Below are 23,939 nucleotides of genomic sequence, written 5' to 3'. Positions count from 1 at the left end.
CAGCTCCCACACCTTGAGTAGTCAAAACGCCCCGTCGATATTGATCTTCAGTTGTCCACTAGGTGATATGACACTTCTGATACTTCGCAAGATACTTAAGCACAAAACACCGGATTCCAGCCACCCTACTGCCACAAGATCTTGTTTCTAGCATCCCAGAGACCCAGACAAACCACAAGGCCACAAAGAATAATTCTTGGCATCTTGTAGATTGACCTAGCCTATACGGTAGTTATGATGATTTATATTAATGAAGACATATATAAATTTTCGTACTTGCCCTGAGGTTGAGGCGTTGAACTATACATATAGTTGTGCAGTCATAATATATGTGATAACTGATCAAAGACTTAGTAACTAAGATAATGTGTACGTAACATAGACCACGAATACATCACCTACGATATGGACTTTTCACATAGTCTTATGAATGAATGTTTGCCTTCTCAAATCCAGAAGAAGAAGAAGAAAAATAATGTTTGCAATGTCCATTTTATGTATAATGCATTAATGCGTGTTCATGAAAATCTAGATTTTGTACAATGAGACATCTACCGTACGTATAGGCTCCATATTAAGAGTTTCCTAACTAGGCTTATATGTATTTTTCTGGTGATTTAGGCGTGATTTAGACCATATGAATACTATTATGAGCTAGTTACAGCTAGCATAAGCAAGCAACATAAAATTTATATATGACTACAATCGAATTGTGTTTGATACAATTAGAAAGGTACGTGACTTGGCAACCACCCACAACTACCCATGAAAAACGAAACCCCAAGAAAAATGGCAGAAAGAAATAAGATCAGTTTAATGAAAATCCAGATCCCAGGAAAGTTCGACGATGAACGTACTGACTTGCTACTCGATCAAATTGTTTCCTCTTGTTTTTCTTTCAAAAAGCAGCTTACTCATAACGACTAATTCTCTTCTAAACTACTTTCTTATTATCTTTGTCAAAATTATGAAAAGTCAATAACAAACTCTACCAATCGAATGTGTCAATTGGTCGTATGAATTAGTTAAGCAATCTTGTTCACCTATCTAAAGCCTAAGTTCACATCAAAGAAATGCTTATATTCTAATTAAGAGATCGAGTACTAACGGCTAGCTGTTCTTTGCTTCGTTTTCTCTTAGTTAGCTTTAATAATTTCTTGTGTTTTGTCACTATAATTTGAACGCATGATCCGATCAAATGTAATCATTATCCGACGAAATTTCTTATACAATATAATTGATTGTTTAATTGAAAATTAACATATATAGCATGCATGTAATATAATTGATTGGAACGACCGTACGAAAAAAAAATCTTCAAGTTTCCAATTTCTTATATGTAACAATAGATTAGTTTAATTATAAGTATATAGCTCACCACTAATTAACTTACTAGCTGGTTACGAGGCAATTTAATTAGTGCCTATAATTGAAGCACTAAACTAGAACGCTTAGCAATCAAAGTAAATTAACAAGTCATGGTGCATGTCTTGATAATACTGGATATATATGAGCTTATAATTAAGTTCAAATCTTCTTCATCTCTATCAAATTAAATTAAAGAATTTTATGCTAAATTAACACATGCAGTACTTTTGTTAGGATATCAATCACCGGAGTTCATGTAATAATTGAAGGAATTTGGTCCTTGGAAAATATATATAACTTATCATTTGTCTTTTAACTCCATCGTTATAGGGTATAATCCTAGATTCCTAGTAGTTCCAGGGTATGTCAATCCTTCCATAGCTTTTATGAACTGACCCTAACTAATTTGCTTCATAAGTCAAAACTAGATATACATTACTAGCTAGCTATGTAATTATTGCTAGTAATTGGTTATTTTATCTTTAACTAACTAGCTAGCTAGCTACTAGCCAGAGTCTTTGAACTAAAGAAACAAAGACATTACTATTTACATGTATATGACAGTTTACCTTTCATAAGGGATTGTTACCATAAATGAACTCATCAGCACTTTTATCTGCTATTTTCTCTCTAACAGAATTGCTGTTAGACTCAATCAAATCTTCATTGTAATGCATGCAACAAATATACCACCTAATTAACATGGGATGACTTCATCAACATCACTTTAATTACCTTTCAAAGGGCAACTAATTGATTTGAACTAGCTTGGCCCACAATTAACATCAATTAGAAACCCAGAAATCTCTTGCACTCCACCATCAAACACTTGTGACTTGTCTACCAAACTCAACTATATACTCTTCGTTGAATCGAGACAATGCCGTGGGGTCTTTAAATATATAATAGTAAGTAGTTTGATTTTGACGTTATATTGTTATACAAGATCCTGTTTATGCTTGAGGTCTTAATCTTCAAAATATGTTACGCAGACATTCCCACTTCCTGATCACCTAAGGACTAATGTTCTCTCAAATTTCGATTTCCACCATAATTACAAAGAAAATGATATGATCGATCAAGCTGGATGAATTCATTCGTGTATGATTTTTATATATTTCACTTCCAAGAAAAGAAAATTGAGAAAGAAATCTAATCTACGTGTGTATAGGTAGCGAGTGATAACTGAAATATTTACATGTATGGCCTAGTAATATTTTGAATAAGAAACCATTTTCAATAGTATTGTAATAATGATTAGGGTTCTAAATAGTCTCAGCTGGGCTCTATTGTACGTAACAGATAAAAATTGATTAATAGGTTTGACTAATATTATTTACGGGTGTCCCGCCTTTTAGTTCTTGGGAGCATCACGATTGTCTTCACATGTTGAAAAGTGGGATTCGACTCTCTTTTGGAAAGACCTTATATATGTTCTTGTAGACCGGATGACACATAGTGAAATAACCAATTATTTTTTTAAACAAAGATTCTCATAGATTTTAAACCTAATTATTAGTGGGACTTCCCTGGCTATATACCCCGCGTTAATACTTTGTGGACATTATTTATGACTTGAAAATGAAGCATTTGATTATTGAAGAAATAATTCACTCTGGAAATATTAGGCCAGTGGGTGCAACTACTGCTTCAATAGGTTGAACAAAGTGTCGATCAAAACCTAATCTGCCAACCTCAAACAGCATTGTCACTTCTCAAACTTTTTCTATAAAAGCCTCACTCCCCCTATCATTTCGTCACTCAACATTTTCAGATTCAAAAGTCCAAGCTCCAAGAGCTAACACAGATTATCGACCAGCAATGGGGGTACTCAACAGCTCCATCTTCCTTTTAGGCCTTTGCCTTCTCTTGGCTTCATCGACAATGTCCTCGGCAGAACCCAAAACCCACCACCATGAATTTGTTGTAAGTTTACTCACTTCATTATATTCTATATTTTGTAAGTGCATTTAGTTTAGTTCATTTTGTTTACTGATCATTTTGATGATGAAAAAAAAATCGATGATATAGATTCAAGCAACACCAGTGAAGAGGCTGTGCAAGACCCACAATAGCATCACCGTGAACGGACAATTCCCCGGGCCAACCTTAGAAGTTAACAATGGCGACACTCTTGTCGTCAAGGTGACCAACAAAGCTCGATACAACGTGACTATACACTGGTAAGTTACCATGGTAACTATAAGTACACATGCATGCGTTATGATCAGATCCTAACGCGAGGTGTGCAATTTCAGGCATGGAATTCGTCAAATGAGAACCGGATGGGCTGATGGGCCGGAATTCGTAACACAGTGTCCGATTAGGCCTGGAGCGAGCTACACTTATCGGTTTACGATTCAAGGTCAAGAAGGTACGCTATGGTGGCATGCTCACAGCTCCTGGCTTAGAGCCACTGTTTATGGAGCCCTTATTATCCATCCTAAAGAAGGAGACTCGTATCCCTTCACTAAACCAAAGCGCGAGACAACTCTTCTTCTTGGTGAGTGGTGGGACGCAAACCCCATCGACGTGCTCAGGCAGTCGACTCGGACCGGAGGTGCTCCTAATGTTTCTGATGCATACACCATCAATGGTCAACCTGGTGATCTTTACAAGTGCTCGAGCAAAGGTTTCTTTCGAGTCACTGAATAATTATTTTTAAGAAATAAATTCTTGTATTTGGTACATAAAACAGTGATTCATGTAACGCTCCTTTGTTATATATGCAGACACAGTGATAGTTCCAATAGCCTCCGGCGAGACCAACCTCATCCGAGTCGTCAACTCCGCCCTTAACCAAGAACTATTCTTCACCGTGGCCAACCATAAACTCACCGTTGTGGGTGCAGATGCCTCGTACACCAAGCCGTTCACCACCACCACCCTCATGCTAGGCCCGGGCCAAACCACCGACGTGTTAATCACCGGCGACCAGCCACCTTCCCGGTATTACATGGCTGCGCGTGCTTATTTCAGTGCGCAAAATGCACAGTTCGACAACACCACCACCACCGCCATTCTTGAGTACAAGTCTGCCCCATGCAGCAACTGCAAAAACGGCCCATCAACTAAACCCGTCATGCCCGCACTCCCTGCTTTCAACGACACAAACACCGCCACCGCCTTCACCACCAGTTTCCGTAGCCCTAGAAAAGTCGAAGTCCCCACCGACATCGACGAGAACCTCTTCTTCACCGTGGGCCTCGGACTCAACAACTGCCCCAAAAACTTCCCCTCCAGTAGGTGCCAGGGCCCTAACGGCACGCGCTTCACCGCCAGCACGAACAATATCTCTTTTGTGCTACCAAACAACATCTCCATCCTTCAAGCTTACCAGCAGAACATCCCCGGAGTCGTCACTTATGATTTCCCGGCAAACCCACCGCTGCAGTTTGACTACACCGGCAACGTGAGCAGATCAATCTGGCAGCCCAGCTCTGGGACCAAGGGCTACAGGTTGAAATATGGATCAAGAGTCCAGGTTGTACTGCAAGGCACTAGTATTGTCACACCCGAAAACCACCCCATCCATCTCCACGGATACGATTTCTATATCTTAGCCGAAGGGTTTGGAAATTTCAATGCCCAGACTGACACTCAAAAGTTCAACCTGATTGATCCTCCTCTGAGGAACACAGTTGCAGTACCAGCGAATGGTTGGGCCGTCATAAGATTCGTGGCTGACAATCCAGGTAAAACCCAACTATGATTTTATCTCACATGCATAATATAATCAAAGATTTGATGCATATATATAGTTATTTACCAACACATGTTTGTGGTTATGTTTATGTAAATAGGTGCTTGGATTATGCATTGTCATTTGGATGTTCACATCAACTGGGGTTTGGCTATGGTTTTCTTGGTGGATAACGGAGTCGGAGAGCTCCAGTCGATTGAACCTCCACCGGCGGATCTTCCCGTGTGTTAAGTACCTAGACCAACGAATCATCTTGTTGAAAACCTAATTACAGGGTTCTCAGTTTTTCCTTAATATATTGTTCTAGTTACAATTATGTACGTTGTTGTTTAATCCCCTGCATTTTGGGGTCTAGTTTGTGTTCTGTTCTTTTTGATACTTGAAATGGGATTGGAGAAAATATATAGTGCTGGGATTCCAAAACCGTGCATTATACGATCTATCCACAGGGCGGCCCATATTTTTCATCGACTTTCAGCATTTGTGTTTCCACTAAGAAAGTATTGATAAACACTGAATAGATTATACAAATGTTCTCTTTTGTTGTTACTCTGTTCCTTAAAGAAGTGGGTAGAAATGAAATAGCGCGTCTTATAATCATAATGTCAAGTCTTCATACAACCATCTCTCATTTATTAATTGGTTATATACGCAAGAACTCGAAGATTAGTTAGGTAAATGTGGATACAACCAAAGAAAGAATAACAATGATCTGGGTAGAAAGAAAAGCAAGCTACAAGTAAACCCGGGTAATTCAATATGAAATTTAATTTAGACACTTGAGTCAGCAATTTCTAATTAACTTATTTAGCCTTACAAATTTCTGACCAACCTAGACTCTTGCTACCACTAATAAGGCAGCAAATAACTAATCAAGAAAATAGTATCTGGAACTATAAGCATCATTTATTTGACCAAGCTTTACATTAATTAATGTTTTCAACTAAACGTGCCAGTGTCTTGGAATAAAAATATCAATACGTTGAACCAAAAAGTTGCTATACTTTTATATCAGATGATGATATGCTATTTCAAAATACAACCAACTTTTAGGAAGATCAGCTCTTACTCTAATAGTTAGTCTCTTGTTTCTGTTTGTTTGGGTCTTTTAGACCTTGTTTGTAACCAAAAAAAAAAATAGAACCAACTCCTCCAGCAACAACGCATCCAGCTCCTCTTCAATATGCTCGTCGTCCTAGCCAAGTTAATAATGTGAGGGGGTAATATTTCCAATATACAATTTTTGACGGTGTGGTTGGCAAAACCCCATTGACGCTGTGGCTTGTGATACAAGCAAGCTAGCATCCCCAATGCTCTGCTTACGTATATACGTGAGAGTAATTTTTCTCGAGAACATTTGTTAAGGTACGTACGTATAGTCTAAACTCTGAAAATTCAACCTACATGCATCAAGATAAAACTTGACCTTTTGAAGTGTACGAATAAGATCAGATCATTAAATACTCCAAAACATGAGTGAGTGTTAATTGGTCGGGTAAATATACTGCATGCAGTTAGACAAAATTACTGGGAAGAAGTGAAAATTGAAACCCGTTAAATTCCGATTTATTTTCTCCAAATTAACATGTACCCGTGTATATTTCCACGGACTTTACACAATTATTTTTAAACAAATAATGTAGTTGGTTTATCAACATGATTTAGAATTTTTAACTTCCCATTACTCAAATAGTGGTTTCTTTTCTAAAATTATCTCCCCTTATTTAATTTAATTTAATTTAATTTATTTTCCACTTGTTACGTTTTTACCGTATAACCATCCTTAATCTATTATGTTCTAATTTATAAATTTATATTTTATAGGCGTTATTGAAATTTCTGTAATAACCCGAATTTTTAGAAACTAAATGTCGAGTATTTTTAAGTGTTAAACTTGTGAAATTAATTTAAGACGACAATTGGAGGTTTGCGACATTTCAAAACAAAAACGGAAACGTTCTCGGATCGTTTAATTAGAAAACGTAACGTTACCGCAACGTATAGATCGACTTTTATTCCGTCGCTCGGTTGCAAAAACTTCCTTCGCAAAAGTCGTAGAGCTCATCGATACGAATTCGTGGACACGTCATGCGTTCGAATCGGACGTCGGATGCAAAAGTTATTAACGTCGGAAGTTCGTTTCCGATTTTGGAAATAGTATAAAAGGAAGGAGAGGAGATTAAAAATCAGAAAATCAGATCGGGGCACTGTTCACCCGAGCTCGGGTACTGTTCACCCGACCCAAAAACCTTATCCGGCCGATTTCTCCACCATCCGACGTCGCCTCATGTCGTGCCACCTATCAAACTGACGGGCTCGACGAGCTCCATCTTTTGGGCTACGCCTTGCACTCCGGCGACAACCACACACGGTGTAACAAACGCCGGAAGTTACTGCTGTGGCGGCGCCGCTTCCTCCGGCCACCATGGCTCAAGATTCTTGGGGGGTTTTGCTTGTCTCAGTCCCAGCAACATTCCCACAAAAGGAATCGAGCCAAATCGAAGTGTAAGTACCCGAATCAAAATTTCAATTTTCTAGGGTTTGTGAATAGTGCCGATTTCATGTTCTTCGTTGTTTAGACTGTTTAGACTCGGATTTAGACCTTGGTGTCAACTAGGAAGTTGTTGGAAATGTTGTTTAGGTTGTGGTGGTGAAATTTGGTGATGATTGGTGGCGGTCGGTGAACAGTAACGCCGAATGAATAGTAACTATGAATAGTAACTCCACATGAATAGTGATCTGTAACAGTAACTGTGAATAGTGATCTGTAACAGTAAATGTGAACATGGTCATGGTAAAACAGTAACTTTGAACATTGTTTTGGTAAAACAGTAAATGTGAACAGTGGTTTAGTAAAAACAGTGATTAGTAAACATGAACAGTGTTCCGTGAACAGTGTTTTCTGAACAACATTTAGCTGTGCTGAACTCGTCACCTGATATTTTAAGTATCATTTTCTAAGCATTTATCGTGCTATTAGGTGACTGACGAAACGAGTGAGGAAATTACTTTCAGGGTCGTGGAAGTTGCACGCAGGAAAGAAGGTGAGTAAAATCTCACTTATTTACGAATCTACCCTTGCGGTGATTCCAAGATTTTTGCAAGAATTTTTAATATTGAATTACGACACGTATACAATATAGTGAATTACGTATATATCGTATAAATGGTAATAAGTACATATATATATAGTTTGCTATATTATATACTGTTATGAATTCATTGGAATTGGTAATTTCGAATGACGAGAATTAAATGTTGAGCATGTGATGTGATTTTTGTACAATATAAGGTGTGATTATTGTATATGGTTTTAACATGAGTTTGTTAAAATGTTTTGTCTTCGGACGAGTTTTGTCTTCGGACGAGTTTTTGTCTTCAGACGTGTTTATGAAATATGACATGTATACGATATAATGGATTATATATATATATATTGTATAAATGGTAAATATGTACATATATATATATAGTTTGCTATATAATATACTGTTATGATTTTATCGTGATTTATGTCATTTCGATGACGAGATTTAAATATCGAGCATGTGATTTTGATTTGTACAATATGATGTGAGATTATTGTACGTGATTTTAACATTGAGTTTGTTAAAATGTTGATTTGTCTTCGGACATGATTTTTGGTACAATATGATGTGAGATTATTGTACGTGATTTTAACATTGAGATTGTTAAAATGTTGATTTGTCTTCGGACATGATTATTGGTACAATATGATGTGAGATTATTGTACGTGTTTGGCAAGTCGGAACCTAGCCTTTGGCCGGGCGAAAGTTACGATACAGATAGAGCTCTAGTCTGTCTGCCTTAGTACTGCATGTGAGGTAACGGGTGGTTATCTTCTCATGGGTACTCAGATTGTTTTGGATGTTGGGTAGCGGGTGGCTATCCAACGTCGGCGGTGTATTACGAGAGGGGTAACAGATGTGTACCAGCGTTCTTGGTACCCGTAATATAAATGCATTTGGGTAACCAGAAGGGTTACTTAATTTCTCATGAGCGTTTTATTTCATATTTCTTTGGGACAACCAGATGGGCCGTCCACTGACTCATGAGTGCATTTATATTTGTTTGATTTGTGAATTTTCGTATATATTGATATGCGAGTTATATATTTTCATTTTACTCATACGAGCTGTAAAGCTTACCGGGTTTGTGTTACAATCCCGGTGCACCAATTCGATGGTGTAGTGGATAACTCTGCAGGTGTGGATTAGCGGGAATTGACGGACCACTCAGAGGACTTGAAGTTATTTATCTCCAGCTTATGTGAGGATTTTGTGTGACTATCTTGTGAGGTTGTTGTGAGGATTATACATTTCCATTTGTTATAATGTTGAATTATAATTTGGTTGTAATAATCGGTTTGACTGAGTTGTATTTTGAACTCAGAGATGATCCGCTGTGGCATTTTAAATGATTTCGATTTCATCGAGATTGTTTGGTGTTTAACGACTTTGAAATTTTGAGTTTTTATACTCGAAATTTTGGGGTCGTTACAATTTCAATTTATTGGTGAAGTTGTTAATACCAAATTAGAGCCTCCAATTATAGTTGTGAAGATAAACTAGGCTAAGGGCAAAAGCTTCATGACTAGCTACCAAAATCAGTTCTATTCTAATCCGCTAATTTCTAATTAACAAAACTACGTTGATAGTTTCTTTACACATTAAAGTGATTAAACATAGATTTAGTTCCGAAGATTTGGAGGAGTCGCAACGGAAAGCTCCAATTCCTAAATCCCTACTCTCTTGCATGACCAACACGTTCACCGTACCCGCAGAAGCAAGGATGTCTCCTATTACTCCGTGTAGGGCTGGGTCCGGTCCCAAACCGGCCTCTTTTTTTCCAGGACTAGGACCGGACCGATCACTCCAATTCCGGGCCGGTTTTTCACTCAAATTTCCTGGGACCGGTCAAGGACCGGACCGACAAGAATTCGATCGGGTTTTGTTCCTGTTTTTATCTGAATTTGCCATCATTCTCCATTCAATACAAATCAATAAATCCTACAAAAGGATGAAAAAAATCATTCAAGGGAATCAAGGCAAAGGCATCAAGGTCAAAGGGTATGTTGTATTGATGTATGCAAGTTATTTATGCATCTACGCAGAGCCTGCAAATCTGGAATCCTTGCACAATTTAACCTAGAATTGGGAAAGTTGGGATTACAGAGCTTATCGGAAAATTAGGAATCTGGGAAAGTTGTTCGTCGTTTTGAAATATGGTGTTCTCGTTGTTCTCAGCACTCCGCAGCTCCGCCATTCAATGAAAGATTGAAACTCATCGTTCTCTTACCCTTCACTTCTGCGAATTAAGATTGTTCTTCTTCTTCTTCTCTTGCGATTTGCGAAAGGAGATTCTATAGTTAGGTTGTGAGTTGCAACTGTACGAAAGAGTTAGGGTTTTAGGATTTATTTTTTAGCCTATGATCAGCTACAATCGGCTCTATAATAAGCTTGTAGAATCAAAATATAGCCAAATAAGATTCATACACGTATATCTTCGGGTCTTCGGGATTTTTTTGTAAGGAAAATTTAAAAGACTGAGACCGGACCGGCAAAATCATGAACCGGACCGGCCCGCAAAATTGGCCTTATCTTTAAGATTATAATTTAAATTACCAAAATATAAGTATTGCATTCATTATCTACCTTAATTTAAATTAAAATTGCAAACAGAATTTCTATAATTTTAGCAATAATAATGAGTCAATGTGCAATCTATAATTAGGTATTTAAAAGAGAATTTAATTCACTATAGTTGACTAGTCAAATTTAAATAGTGGCAACCTATGTAATTCTTGTTAAAACGAAAGACAATTTATAAGCTTAATTGACAATATTTGAGAGAAAATTAAAATTAAATAATATGTGAATTTATTTTAAAAGTATGTGTCAAAAATGGGTGTAAAACTAAATACCCCTAGATTTAATCAAACGTTGTAAATGATCGTAATCTATATTAAGCACTTGGGAGGAGTTAGCATACCAGGAGATTGCAGACGAATTTATTTTGTCCCAGAGACCTCAGATATATATAAAGCACTTGGGAGGTAAGAACGATCACAATGATTTGAACCATCATTAGCGGATACGGATATATACTCTAGAGGGTTAACATGACGAATGGATCTTGAACCGTAGCCGATCTGATGCAGTGAACAGAGGTGTTGGGTGTTGACAATATTGCTCAAGTTTGCCATGATTTTCACCTCCTTTTGAACTTGACAAAGTTAACGTCAATCCCTTTTCTCTTCTTCTTTCTGGAGAAGAATGAGACCTGAAGATCCTCAAATATCACACACCTTAAACGTTAAATTGTTCGTAATCCCAGTACTTTTATTCCTCGTAGGAGAACAAAAGTACTGTTTTTTTTTTGGTCTTTGCAATTGGAATCAGGACTGAATGGAATCTCATGAAGATATAGTAGGAAGCATGCGTTGTTTAAGTAAATTAAGACAGTGATAACTGGAAAAGTCATCTATGGATTTTGACCGTTGTGAGGTAATAACTAAGAGCCCTTGTAGATCAAAGTGAAATTAGTACAAGGACAGTCTTCCGGCCAGCTTATTTAACAGCTTCATTAAGCTGTAACATATTAATTGAGTCCATAGTTAAACATAGATAGTCGGAATTTAGCTAAAGTTTGTTGTAATGCGTGGCTGTATTAGTCTTGAATATTATAGATCATTTCAGTCTCATATATGGTATTGTATCTTAACATAGAAATGCTCTCAAAGTACTCATCAAATTAGTAATGTTGTCATAGAATGTGATAATAAAAATATATATGTAAAAATAAACTGTAACTAATGTAGGGAGTTGAAATTCTTCCTTGAGGAGTGGATTTATTCAATTTCCTTAACCTTGCTCTAAATGGTAAGTAAGTAGTTTCCCTTCCCTTTTCCGAGCTTACTTAAAATCTATCATTTTCGAAACAACCAAAGCCTCAATATATATATTAGTATATTAAAAAAAGCTTCAATATAATTGTAGAACGAGAATATGAAAATAAATAAGAATGCAGATACGTGTACAAATAAAATATAATTTATTGATAATCAAGTGCGAAGTTACAATCTTTGTGAACTCCTCTGATTCTATCTCCGTACGTAACTTGACTCAAAGGTGACATGCATTTGACCTTGAGAATTTGAGTTTGATGAAGAACGAGCGATTTGGTAGCTTGACGATTCTTCGTGGACTTGAGTTTGGATTTGGATTTGATGAAGAACGAGCGATTTGGTAGCTTGACGATTCTTCGTGGACTTGAGTTTGGATTTGGATTTGATGAAGAACGAGCGATTTGGTAGCTTGATGATTCTTCGTGGACTTGGGTTTGGATTTAGATTTGATGACGAACGAGCAATTTGGTAGCTTGATGATTATTCGTGGACTTGGGAGATTTCAGGATTTCTCGATAATGATCTTGCTCAAGTGATTTTCTCTTTTCTTCTCAGCTCACCTTCTCTTCATATTGAAGGTGGTATTTATAGTGTCAAGACTTCTATTTTGTAGAATATTTTAATGACACTAAAATAATAAATTTCTTTAATTGTATAATTAAATCAATATGTATTTCTAATTAATTTAAAATTAGTTATTCTCATAACTAAATAAAAAATAATAATTGATTTAATTATAACCGTTAATGAATTTATTAATTTAATCAAATGTCCGATTACCACTTCGAATCGTCAATGACATTCGATTTTTGAGTTAAGTCGGAATCACGTAGCTTCAATTACGATCATCCATTTATTTGCTAATACGAGTTTTATTCGGATCCGCACCAACTTTGTTAACATTTGGGTCATATGTGCAATTTTATCGGGTTCTTGGTCGATTTAATCATTTAATGAAAATGATTTACATCATTAAATTTCACGTGTCTACAATAATTTTCTAATATTGAGCTATAAGCTCATTTAAACCGTTAACATATATTCATGATCGATCTCGCCGTGGTAACTATTTATATAGCCTAAATTTTAGAGCTGCTTCAACTCCCACGAGCTATACAATATCTGACACTGTTAATCGACCTCTATTCTGCAAATTGACAATGTGTATTGCAAGTCGAAAGAACAAGCATTAGATGAATTGGATTAAGAAATCCCCAGCAGAAAAAATAATCTTAATTTACTAATAGGGTGGGTTGATTATCTGGGATGGGTCGTGTATGGTATATGGATGTCATACAACCATTTACAACCAATTGAACAAAATTTATACATTGATAACAATTTCATGAACTAAATTACAATAAAATGATCACATTAATTTTTATAAATTTATATATAATTCAACAAAATTACTATCATTACAACAATTTGTTTAAAAACTTGTAAAATGTTGTAAGTGAAGTAATTACCTATAATAAAGCTATAATTACTTAAATAATTATTAATTTTACCACAATAACGATAAATTTGTAGTCATATTTATAAATGTATGTACCATATACTGAGTAGTATCTAAGAAAATTCCCATATGGGGTTCCTTTTCTTGCAATATATATGAAATCCATTGATGCGAAGATCCATTGAAATCACATCATTTGAGCACTGCAGCGGCTTCGATACATTTATGGTATTATGTGAATGAACCATCAGAACTTCTATTAGCATTCATGTTGGAACAAATGAAAATCATTTATATATAATTAAGAAGGCCTTTAGGTAAAAATATAGAACAAAATAACTGGGGTTTTCCATAAGTTGTTAGGAAATAACCATATAGTTGAGATGTAAAAACAATATACAGTTGTTTATTGGTGTTGTAATGAGAAATAGAGGATTGGATATAAATAATATAATAAACGGTTGTTAGTGTGTTGTGATAAGAAATTGAGAATTGTATACCAAACAATATACAATTGCAAATATGTTGTTGTAACAAGAAAATGAGAATTGGCTTATGAAATTTACAGGTGGTAAATTATATGGAAATAATGGAATATCTTTTGGCTTAAGATCAAGTGTGTGTAAAAGTTGTGTAAGTAGTTGGAAAGAAAAAACAATTGAAATATTTGCTAAATGTTTTGTAATATTTAATTGGGTCTGTATTAAAAAAAATAACGAAGATGTTTAACTTATGGGCGGTAAATGGCGGGAAGCAAAAGGTCATAGTCGTCATTCTCACCGGTGAATGGCGGGAAGCAAAAGTCGTTGGAAGATAGTCCATACCCAGATATCACCAGGTGGTGATCTTTACATATGCTCAGGTTGTTTTCTCTCTAATTCCATTATAATTTAATCCAGTCTTCATTATAATTAATTTGATTAGGAAATTACAACAGTAAATGCTCGAGAAGATGCTTGTTGATATTCATGCTCATAACGTGTTTGATGTTTTGTCTGAATGAAAGTTATTATTTCGAGGAAGAAAAATGGGCAAAGCATGAAAGTGGTGAGAGTACTGTGGTATGCGGATGATATTAGGGTCTCGGAGTGAACCAGGAGGGTGAATCGAACTTGGGGTGGTTTCTAAAAAAGGAATGACAAACAGCATGCAGCAAGCTAGTTGGTTGCGGTTTGAGTACTGCACATTTAACCTTTTTGATCCAAATGCAATGGCTGTAGACTTGGACGGATGCATGGAAGTCATTGAATTTTGTGTAGCTTGCCATCCAGGTAAGTCGTAAGATTTACCATTTCCATCACATACATAGTATTCTGTGTCTAACTCATTTGCGTATATATAGTTGCAACAACTTGAGATTATACTGATAGATACATGCATGTCTATGTTTGAAATCTGATATTGATATAAGAGCCTTGCTTTCTATGTTATCTCTTCATATTTTGGAATTTTAGAAGATTTAATACAAAAAACTGTACCCTTGGTCACTATCTACAAGAAAATTTAGATCTTTAGAGGTTTCATTTCAAACCCGAAAAGTTCACAATCTCCGAACCAAACTAGGAGAAGGCATAACACATACTAAGAAAACAATATCTTTACGGCAAAAGAAAACATGAAAATACATAATGCACTAAATTTCAATTTACTTCTTTCACTTCATGTGGAGTTACAACGAAAACAGTTCCCAAATACCTACTCTCACTATCTGCTTCTACTGCATATATAGATTCAAAATCCCTAGCTAGCTAGTACATACAATTCATGTACAGACGATAGATTCATTATGATAAGCTCCATAACTCAATTTCCTGCTTTCTTGCATCACCATCCCATTACAGAAATCCCGCGAAGCAAGCACGTCACCTATCATTCCCAGTTCTGGATTCTGGATGAAGTCTGTCATTTCTTCATCCCCACCATCACCAAGTCATATATTCCCTGGGAATTCTTAATTACATCCATAACCTCAACACAGTTTTCAACCTCAGTATCATGCCAATTCAACCTATCATTCCCAGCATTCCTTAGCTTAAACTCATTGATCAATGACTCATCGACCTTAAAATCTGTAAATAAATCATCTTCATTACTCTTTGTTTTAGTGATCCACATGATAATCTTGAACACTGTAAGGCAGACGTCTGAGTTATCCGCCATGCGTGATGCATAAGCTAATGCCTCACAGTCATCTGGTCCGCCAATGAAAAACACAGCCACATTGATGGAGAAACTGGATTTTGTAGGACGACAACACAAGCCTCTGTCAACCAGTATTCCTATTGTACATGGGGAAAATTCTTGTACAATAAGGTTGAATTGGCGTATGGGGCCAGTCATACTGGGCCCAACCACAGACTGGTGGTTTTCATGGAATGGGACGATGATCAGAGGTACGAGATTCTCGAGAGCTAAACGGATAAAATTCTCGTGCATGGTGGTATAAGGGGCGACCATATTGTAGGCTTCAATTACGACTGGTCCTCTTGAACTGTTTGAGTAATTCTCAAAGGCTTGCATCATATGATTGGTGGGTGCTCTATCTATCTGCCTAAATTTATTTCTGTTTTTGTAAGGAGTTAGTTGTGGTACAGAATGGCCAACTAAATCAACCGTGTGAACAACATAGGCGCAAATGGGGCTTTCATCTGTTGGATAAATGAATTGCAACCACGGGAACTTGGGAACGATTCCAGTAATTGGATAAATGAGGTTAAAGGTGACTACTGTAGGAAAAAGGAAACCTCATATACCAATCTTCCATGACCTTCTTGCATTTCTTTTGAGCACCGCGAAGTCGAATTTCAGTGACATTAGGAATATTGCATATATGTGCCCATCTCAGCTATTGTATCGAACATCTGGTATTGTACCTTTTTGCCATATATATTGTCCCGGATTTCCTTGCTGTGTCCGATCAGAGAAGGCCCCAAGAGAATGCCGCCCTAAGAACAATAAAACCAAGCAAAATGTTGAGTTTTCTAAGGGAAGCTTTTTACTTTATAGCATATGTATAAAAATATGATAGAAGCATAATGAGAAATTTCTCCAAAAAAAAAAAACATGATGTGAATTATGAGAAGTAGGGGAAGCATATATATACCAGGAGTAGGTATGAGATTTTAGACCCGAGAACCGTTTAGAACCGTCAGAACCACACTAAAATGGTCGATTCGATTCAATTTCAAAATAAATAAATTACTAACCCTAGAGGAATCGCACCGAAACAACCGATTCGATTCGATTATGATTCCTATTTTTTAAAATGATTTTGGAACCGTTAGAACCGAGTATTCATAACTAAATAAGAAAAATCCTTAAAAGATATATCTTTCGTCGCCGCATCCTTCATCACTTTATTTTTTTTACTTCTCAGACTCATACTAATCACTATATAAACTTAAAAAAAAAACTATTCTCTGTGTCTTATGCCATGACGTCCTTTATTATTTTGTTACTCCCTAAAATCCAAAGTATCATAGGCTTGCACTCTCTCACTCTCTCTCTCTCTCTCTCTAAATTCTTTTTGAAATAATTGAGTATGTTAATTGTTGATCATTGAGTAATTGTACTAAAGAGGTTGTTGACATTCTGTATTCGCATTTTTAAAGTTGGTATATTATATGGTTATTGTTTAAGGCTTGGAGATGAATATATATTACAGTAAACTTTTGGAACCGTAAAAATCCAGAAACCGATCTAATATTTGTGATTCGATTCAATTCCGAAAGCAAATGGTGCTAGATCCGGACCGTTTTTTTTTTTCCGATTCCGGTTTCGGGAAAAAATCAGTATTTTGAAACCGGTCTTGGGCCTAACCAGGAGATAGCAGATGAATTTCGTTTATCCTAGAGGCTTGAGAAAATATTGGAGCACCCGGGAGGTCATCACGACTAGTGTGACTTGGAGCAATGTTAAAGTATAGGGATTTTCCAAGGGATTATCACCAAACCAAATGCCTCTGGAAATTTTGTGCCGGCTCCCATCACAATAATATGTTCGACCATGTTCATCGGTGTTCATGAACTCTGTGTTATAGCTTACTGTAACCATTATACAAATCCTGACTTAAAAATGGAATTGAATTGGCAAGCACAACATACTCGTTTTAAAGCTCTGAACTGAAAGATATGGTTCAGGTAAATCAGGTTGGCAAAAACAGGAACAGGAACAGGTAACTGTTCTGTTTAATGTGAATCAGAGTTATGTTGTGGTTAAAGACGTTTGTAGATCAATGTCCAAGTGAAGGACGTGTTGCATAGTTGAGCACTACAACATAACTGGTATAGTTAAGTTGTTATAACTGTTTTCAGTTGTTCTGCACAAGTGAAATTGGTTAAACCTCACCAAGAGATACATTTAATGTCAAGAAATAGGTTGGTTCTCATATTTCCACCTCAGGTATGGGGATGGTAAGGCTGGATATTTAGTTGGTTTATCATTTCAAAATAAAACGCATCTCTCTTGGTCATTTGCCGCCAAGCATAGTGCTGATTAGAAAATGAGAAAAATGACTTGGAGCCGATCAAGCTGCATAGCAATGAGTAGTATCATACTGTATACTACTTTGAAAATACTGGTGGAAAATTCCAGACTTAGATTATCATTAACATGTACAAAATTCGTACACTGTAGTACGATTTTCCTAAGCTACATGTTTTCTATATACAATCTAGCATCTGGTCAGCTAGCTCTTCACATCATATTCAAAACTAACTCCTCGTAAATCGCTTTGGCTACGTCTATCTCCCTAAAATCTGCACAACAAGAGTGCGGGACAGACATGAAGCTATAGATGTTTGGCCACTAGGCCTTAATCTACTTGACTGCTAAATGTTTTGAGGAGTCGGCACGGAAAGATGATCCATAATTTCTACTAAGTTCCTTGCTTTCTTGCAGCACTAAAACATTCACCATTCCACCACAGAAATCTGTAGAAGCAAGCATGTCCCCGATCATTCCCAGCTCCGGATAATGCACGAACTCTGACATTTCCTCATCCCTCAATGAACACTTATTTGAATGTCGCCTTCCAACTAAGACAAGATCGTAATCCCCCTGCGAGTTCGTAATTGCATCCATAAGCTGTATAGTGTCCTCAACCTCGATATCTCGCCAATTCAAGCCGTCATTCCCAATATTACTTAGCTTAAATTCATCCACCATCGACTCATCCAACCTAGCTTCATTCTCATCTTCTACATCACAGCTACCCTCGTTTTCTTTCTGCACCATAAGAATCCTGTATACTGTGAGAACCACATTCTGGTTGCCTAACATACGTGCTGCTAAAGCTAGAGCCTCACGATCATCTGGTCCACCAATGAAAAAAGCAGCCACATTGTATGAGATATGGGATATGGCTAGCCGACCAGGCAACCCTCTTTCAACGAGTATTCCAACTGTACACGATGAATACTCCAGCATATTGCTATTGAATTGGCGTATTGCAGCAGTCACGTTGCTGTCAACCATAACCCGGTGGTTTTCATGAAATGGGAGGACAACAAAAGGTACGATATTGTCATCCACCAGACGGCAAACGGTTTCATGCATTGATTTATAGGGAGCGATCATAGTGAATGGTTGAATCAAGACAGGTCCTCTCGAGTTTTCCGAGTAGTTCATGAAGGCTTGCATCATATGAGATGTGAGTGAATTTATTCGGCCAAGTTTGTGCCCCTCTTTCCTCTTCTTATAAGGGATTAGTACAGGTACAGCACGCCCCACTAGCTCGACTGCTTGGATAATGTAGGCGCAAATGGGGCTCTCTTCTGTTGGGTTTGAGGCTTCTAGGAGGGAGGTGAGGTTGCGGATAGTTTGTTCATTGTGGATACAACAAAGAATGTCGAAAGGATAGTTTCTTTGAATTGACTGGATGCTTTTAATCCGCGGACCTTTGAGTGATGGCCCGAGTCTTATGTGAGGCCTGTATGTGAAATGTACAATTGCCGTTGCAATCATGTTCCAAATCAGCACAGATAACACCAGTTGAGTATAAACGTGGTCATCAAGAAGCTGCAGAAGATAAACATCAGTAGGAATCTACCTAAACATATGTCAAGAAACAAGGGTGTAAATATATGTATGTACCTGAGTGTGCCTCCATCGAGAGAAAATGACCATATCTACAATACCCCGGATATTGATCATCATGCCGAGCAAAAGACTATTCCTGAGACTAATTTTGCAGCATAATGCAGCTATGGTAACTCCGGCGAACTTTGCGACATATGAGGCACCGATGATGGCCTGCAATGTAGCAAAACTCTTCCAGTTGCTAATCAAAGGTATGTTCGTCCTGAAGCCGGTACGAAAATAGAACATGGGTAGAAGTAGTTCGGAGACCAAGAATTCACTCTTGGCTATCAATGCTGAACCCAGAGGTGGTCCGTCTGGTATGGCTAACCCAAGAATTAGAGGACCAAAGAGAAAGAAGCAACCTAGAGCGTCAGATATAAACGCCAGAACTAGCGCCCCAAGAAGTATTGCTACTATATAACACTCCTTTACTTCTCGTCCTGCTGGTGTGTTCTTAACAATTAGTACCATAAGTGGGCGTAAGGCATAAACGATGAAAATAACCATTCCCACTACGGAAGCGGCCGTCAAAGCTCCGTGGCTTGGATTATCTTTACTAGCTACGTCTTGCACTGTTGAGAACAACCATTGCACGACCTCAGCGAGCAAAACAGAGAACATGGCGATTTGGCCCAATTCCGAGTTCATAAGGTTGAGTTCATCCAAGGCCTGAACTACATCAGGGAAGAAAGTGAAGGAAATAATGGAAAACAGAAAAATGGGGAACACTCCTCCTTTGATTCCAGGAATGGAGCTAACTAGTGTGAGTCCGAGGCTCAAGGATACCGCGACGGTGAAAATGAGCCCCGGAATACCAATCTTCAGAGAAAGCTTTGTTCTCTTAACCGTGCCGACATCAAATTTTATTGCAGTTATGAACAAGGAGTATATAGCGCCCACAACGACGCATTTTTTGAAGCGAATAGCTTCTCGCTCAAAATATGGTTGCGCCCAAACACAGAAGGCCCCAAGATAATGCCACTCTGAACAAGACCGGACAACAAAAACACTTGCTTTAGAATGATAATTGATCTCACAAATCATATTGATAATAAGTTTGTTTCATGTTTTGGACTAAAAGCTGAAACTGATGCGTAAAACATATAGTTGACTGGAAAGGACAATGTTAACGTTGCCCTCATTGTTTTGGCCTTGAAATCTATCATCATATTCACACAAGGCTACATATAACCTAAAAATCATCGAGGTAAGAAAAGCGTTCATACCAGGAGATTGCAAGTGAATTTGGTCTGTCCCATAGGCTTGAGAAGAAGATGAAGTAGCCGGGAGGTCACAACGACAATTATAATTTGAGCTAGGGTTGCAGGTAATGGATGGTCTAAAGGATTTTCTTTGAACCAAAGCCCTTTGGAGTACAATGCAGTTGATGGCACACATATGCGAACCGATATTCCAGGTCTGTCTTCAGCCATTTTTGTGCCTCTCAAAGACTTCTTGATTATTCAATAATCTTGATGCTGAATGATCCCAGTTATTATTCCAATGTTGGGATAATTCATAGTTTGATGATGATCTCAACCTATGAATTATCCAAACAGAGGTTTTGTTGTGAAATTCACTACCAACAAGATATATGAAGCCTCCTCCGGTGGAATATGGAGGCCCCTGGTTGATAGTTTTATCGGGCTCGGGATGGTGTTTGGATTCAAATGAGCGGCAAAAGTTGTTGTGGGAAGTATGGTTATTATTATATATGAAAAGAACTGAGAAACGTAGTCCACAAGAAAATTGGAAAGAGATTGAAGGCTAGCTATGCTCATTAACACGCATAATTAATTAAGCATGCATGTTAATAGAAAATGACGCCTAATGCCCTAAATTAGTCATTAGTCATATCAAAATCTTAGCATCTCATCGCATCCTCATTTGATTTTTGGCCTACAAAGTAAAGAAGAAGACGAATACCCAAATATGACTCTTTGAAATTACACGTATGTTGGCTAAAGCATAATAAAAGGCCATCTGGCCATGCTCTCCGGCTCTGAAAATGCAACGTGGTGCATGAACATGCAAGATATGACCAGTTAAGCTGAAGTGCTGAACTAGCTAGTACGTATTCTTTACTTCTTTTGCGTATGGAATTCATAAAAATAGTCGACAATAACTCAGTAAGTAACATTAGGTCAAAATGCGTGAAATAACACCTCAGCAAAATATTGTACGTGGTAGAAGACAAGCATGATATATTAGTTTTATTGACTATGAGCATTTTGAGAAAATTAGAGAGGTCTATATAGCATTTAGTTGTTTATTAAAGTAAATTGGTAAAATGTCATTTTTAGAGGTATAAATAGAAGCTCACAAAGATATAAGGAAAAGAAAATGCACAAACAGAGACAACATCATACATGGAAGTTTCAATTTTGAAGTAATAAGGTACAATATTATAAAGATATGAATAGAAGCTCTCTATATAAGTTGTTTACGTACAAACTACAAAAGTACGTAAAGATTTAAAAGTAATTAAATTGGGCTTCTAATTAATAACACTAGAATTTTGACCTTGCGATGCATGTGTGAAAAATCCATAATGATATTCCCAATTAATATGTTCTTCCTACAATCTTATTTTTTTATGTTTTTATGTTTTTGTTATCGATTGGAGTGTTTAAATGATAGTGGAAAGTTATTTTGTAACCAAAAATAGTGGGAAGTTATCTCCTGCATAGTTACCAAATAATCCTTATAACATATTTTTTCATGGAATGATTCATTTATAATAAATGGACATTTTGGGAACTTTAGTTTATTGGTGAAACTATTGATACTAAAATCACACTTCTAGTTATAGTAGTGGAGATATTGGTAATTTTCTCATACATGTTAACATTTTAACCTCTATATTCGTATGTTAATTACGGCCGGTGGGTGTAATTGAGAGTTTAGGCATTCTTAACGTATCAATTAAAACTAAAGGGATTAACGGATTATAACGAGTTCGGGGGGTAGTGTTCGGTTGGAGCATTACACTAATTTCCCTCTTTTTGGTGGATGTGCTTTGGTGGTTGGAAGATCAGGGGCGGTGTTGGTGGAGGCGACAACGTCGACGACACTTTGGCTGGTCGAATTAGTGAGCTTGTTGGGCCTTGGCTTGATTGGCTTCTGGGCCTTGGTTAGCTTCTTGGCTCGTTTGTTGTGTGGTATGGCTTTGGCTCCATTGGGTCTTTATGACCTAAAATATGGCTTAATTTTGAGTCGGTCATAGTGTTTAGGAGGCTTAGTTGCAAACTTTATTCATTTTTCTAAGTCTTACTATGCATTAAAATAATGATGTTATAAATAGTATTCATAGTAGGTGCATAATTTTGGCTCTGTAAGCTTAACTGTTTTCTAAGTTTGGATGGTAAGATGGAATGACTCTTTTTGTCGGCCTTTATAGGAAAAATTTTATGGTGCAATGCTGCATGTGTGTAGCGCTCCTAATCCACCGTTCATACACCCCACACACCCCACATGCATTTCAAGACACAATCTATCCACCGTCTGATTCGATATGTATGATATGCAACATGCTAGGTAGATTATCTTTGTACTCTTACTCCATTGTTTTGACTTTGTACTAAAAAAATGGAAATGAAATCCAGCTTTATAGGAACACGTCATGGAGTCAGTTGCAAAAACTAAGCTCCACTCAAGCTCCTACTTTGTTGCATTACCGTTGCATGCACACACTCAGCAGTCCACCACAGAAATCTAATAAACGGAATCATGCATGTCGTCAATCACTCAGCAGCGATTGTGCGATAAGTCTTCATCCCTCAACGACACGTACACGGTACATCGATGCAAATGTTGCCCTTGCCTTCATAATTTGGTCGTACTCGATCACCTTGAAAATTCTTAATAGCATTTTAGTCTTAACACCAGCATCCACCTCAAGATCAAGCCAACTAATTAATCGTTCACGGTGTTCCTTAATTGGCTTAAATTTAACTAACCCAAAAATGACTGATCTAGCTAGCTAGCTCAAACCCTCACTCCTCTTTTAACCATATTCTAACTTGTTGATCTTCATGAGATCGAATCCTGAACACCATGACGCCCAGCGTGATGCATATGTCACTGCCTCACGATCATTTGGTCTCATCCATATAGAGTTTATAGACTAATTGTTGAGGGGCCACCGAAGTAAAAGGATGAATTATCACCAGTCCACTAGAGTTTTGAGAGTAATTGTCGGAGGGAAATATCACTCGTACGATGTGTAGGTGAATCCAAGTATTCAAATGCATAACCAAGTTTCTTTTTCTTCTTGTAACGCGTTAGTTGTGGTGCAGAACTCACAATTCCATGGAGCAACTCCGGAAAGCTTATCCGTAACTCCTACTAAGTTCCATGCTTTCTTGCAACACCAAAACATTCACCATTCCACTACAGAA

At 37.3% G+C, this 23,939-nt stretch overlaps 2 protein-coding genes and 1 pseudogene across 2 annotated transcripts; 1 reads left to right on the top strand and 2 right to left on the bottom strand.

The window, feature by feature from the left end:
* Positions 1-3,151: 3,151 nt before the first annotated feature.
* Positions 3,152-5,613, top strand: LOC126802100 (laccase-5-like). Its single transcript, XM_050529647.1, has 5 exons — positions 3,152-3,294; positions 3,400-3,551; positions 3,627-4,000; positions 4,101-5,063; positions 5,172-5,613. The coding sequence occupies exons 1-5, from the start codon at positions 3,190-3,192 to the stop codon at positions 5,300-5,302; spliced, it is 1,725 nt and encodes a 574-aa protein (XP_050385604.1). The 5' UTR covers positions 3,152-3,189; the 3' UTR covers positions 5,303-5,613.
* Positions 5,614-9,717: 4,104 nt separating this feature from the next.
* LOC126803768 (cation/H(+) antiporter 15-like) lies at positions 9,718-17,511 on the bottom strand (annotated as a pseudogene).
* A 765-nt stretch (positions 17,512-18,276) lies between these two features.
* Positions 18,277-20,972, bottom strand: LOC126803266 (cation/H(+) antiporter 15-like). Its single transcript, XM_050531054.1, is given in 4 exon segments — positions 18,277-19,476; positions 19,552-20,432; positions 20,435-20,522; positions 20,766-20,972. Coding segments are annotated over 4 exon segments (2,376 nt in total).
* Positions 20,973-23,939: the final 2,967 nt, after the last annotated feature.

Source organism: Argentina anserina, chromosome 7, assembly GCF_933775445.1.
Source record: "Argentina anserina chromosome 7, drPotAnse1.1, whole genome shotgun sequence".
NCBI lineage: Eukaryota > Viridiplantae > Streptophyta > Magnoliopsida > Rosales > Rosaceae > Argentina > Argentina anserina.
This window is presented reverse-complemented; position numbering and strand designations above follow the sequence as displayed.

Bases quoted from the DNA above. Each gene is read 5' to 3' on its own strand.
- LOC126802100 (XM_050529647.1), top strand. From the start codon at position 3,190: ATGGGGGTACTCAACAGCTCCATCTTCCTTTTAGGCCTTTGCCTTCTC. The intron at 3,552-3,626 runs GTAAGTTACCAT...GTGCAATTTCAG, and splicing joins TACAACGTGACTATACACTG to GCATGGAATTCGTCAAATGA. The intron at 4,001-4,100 runs GTTTCTTTCGAG...TTATATATGCAG, and splicing joins TTACAAGTGCTCGAGCAAAG to ACACAGTGATAGTTCCAATA.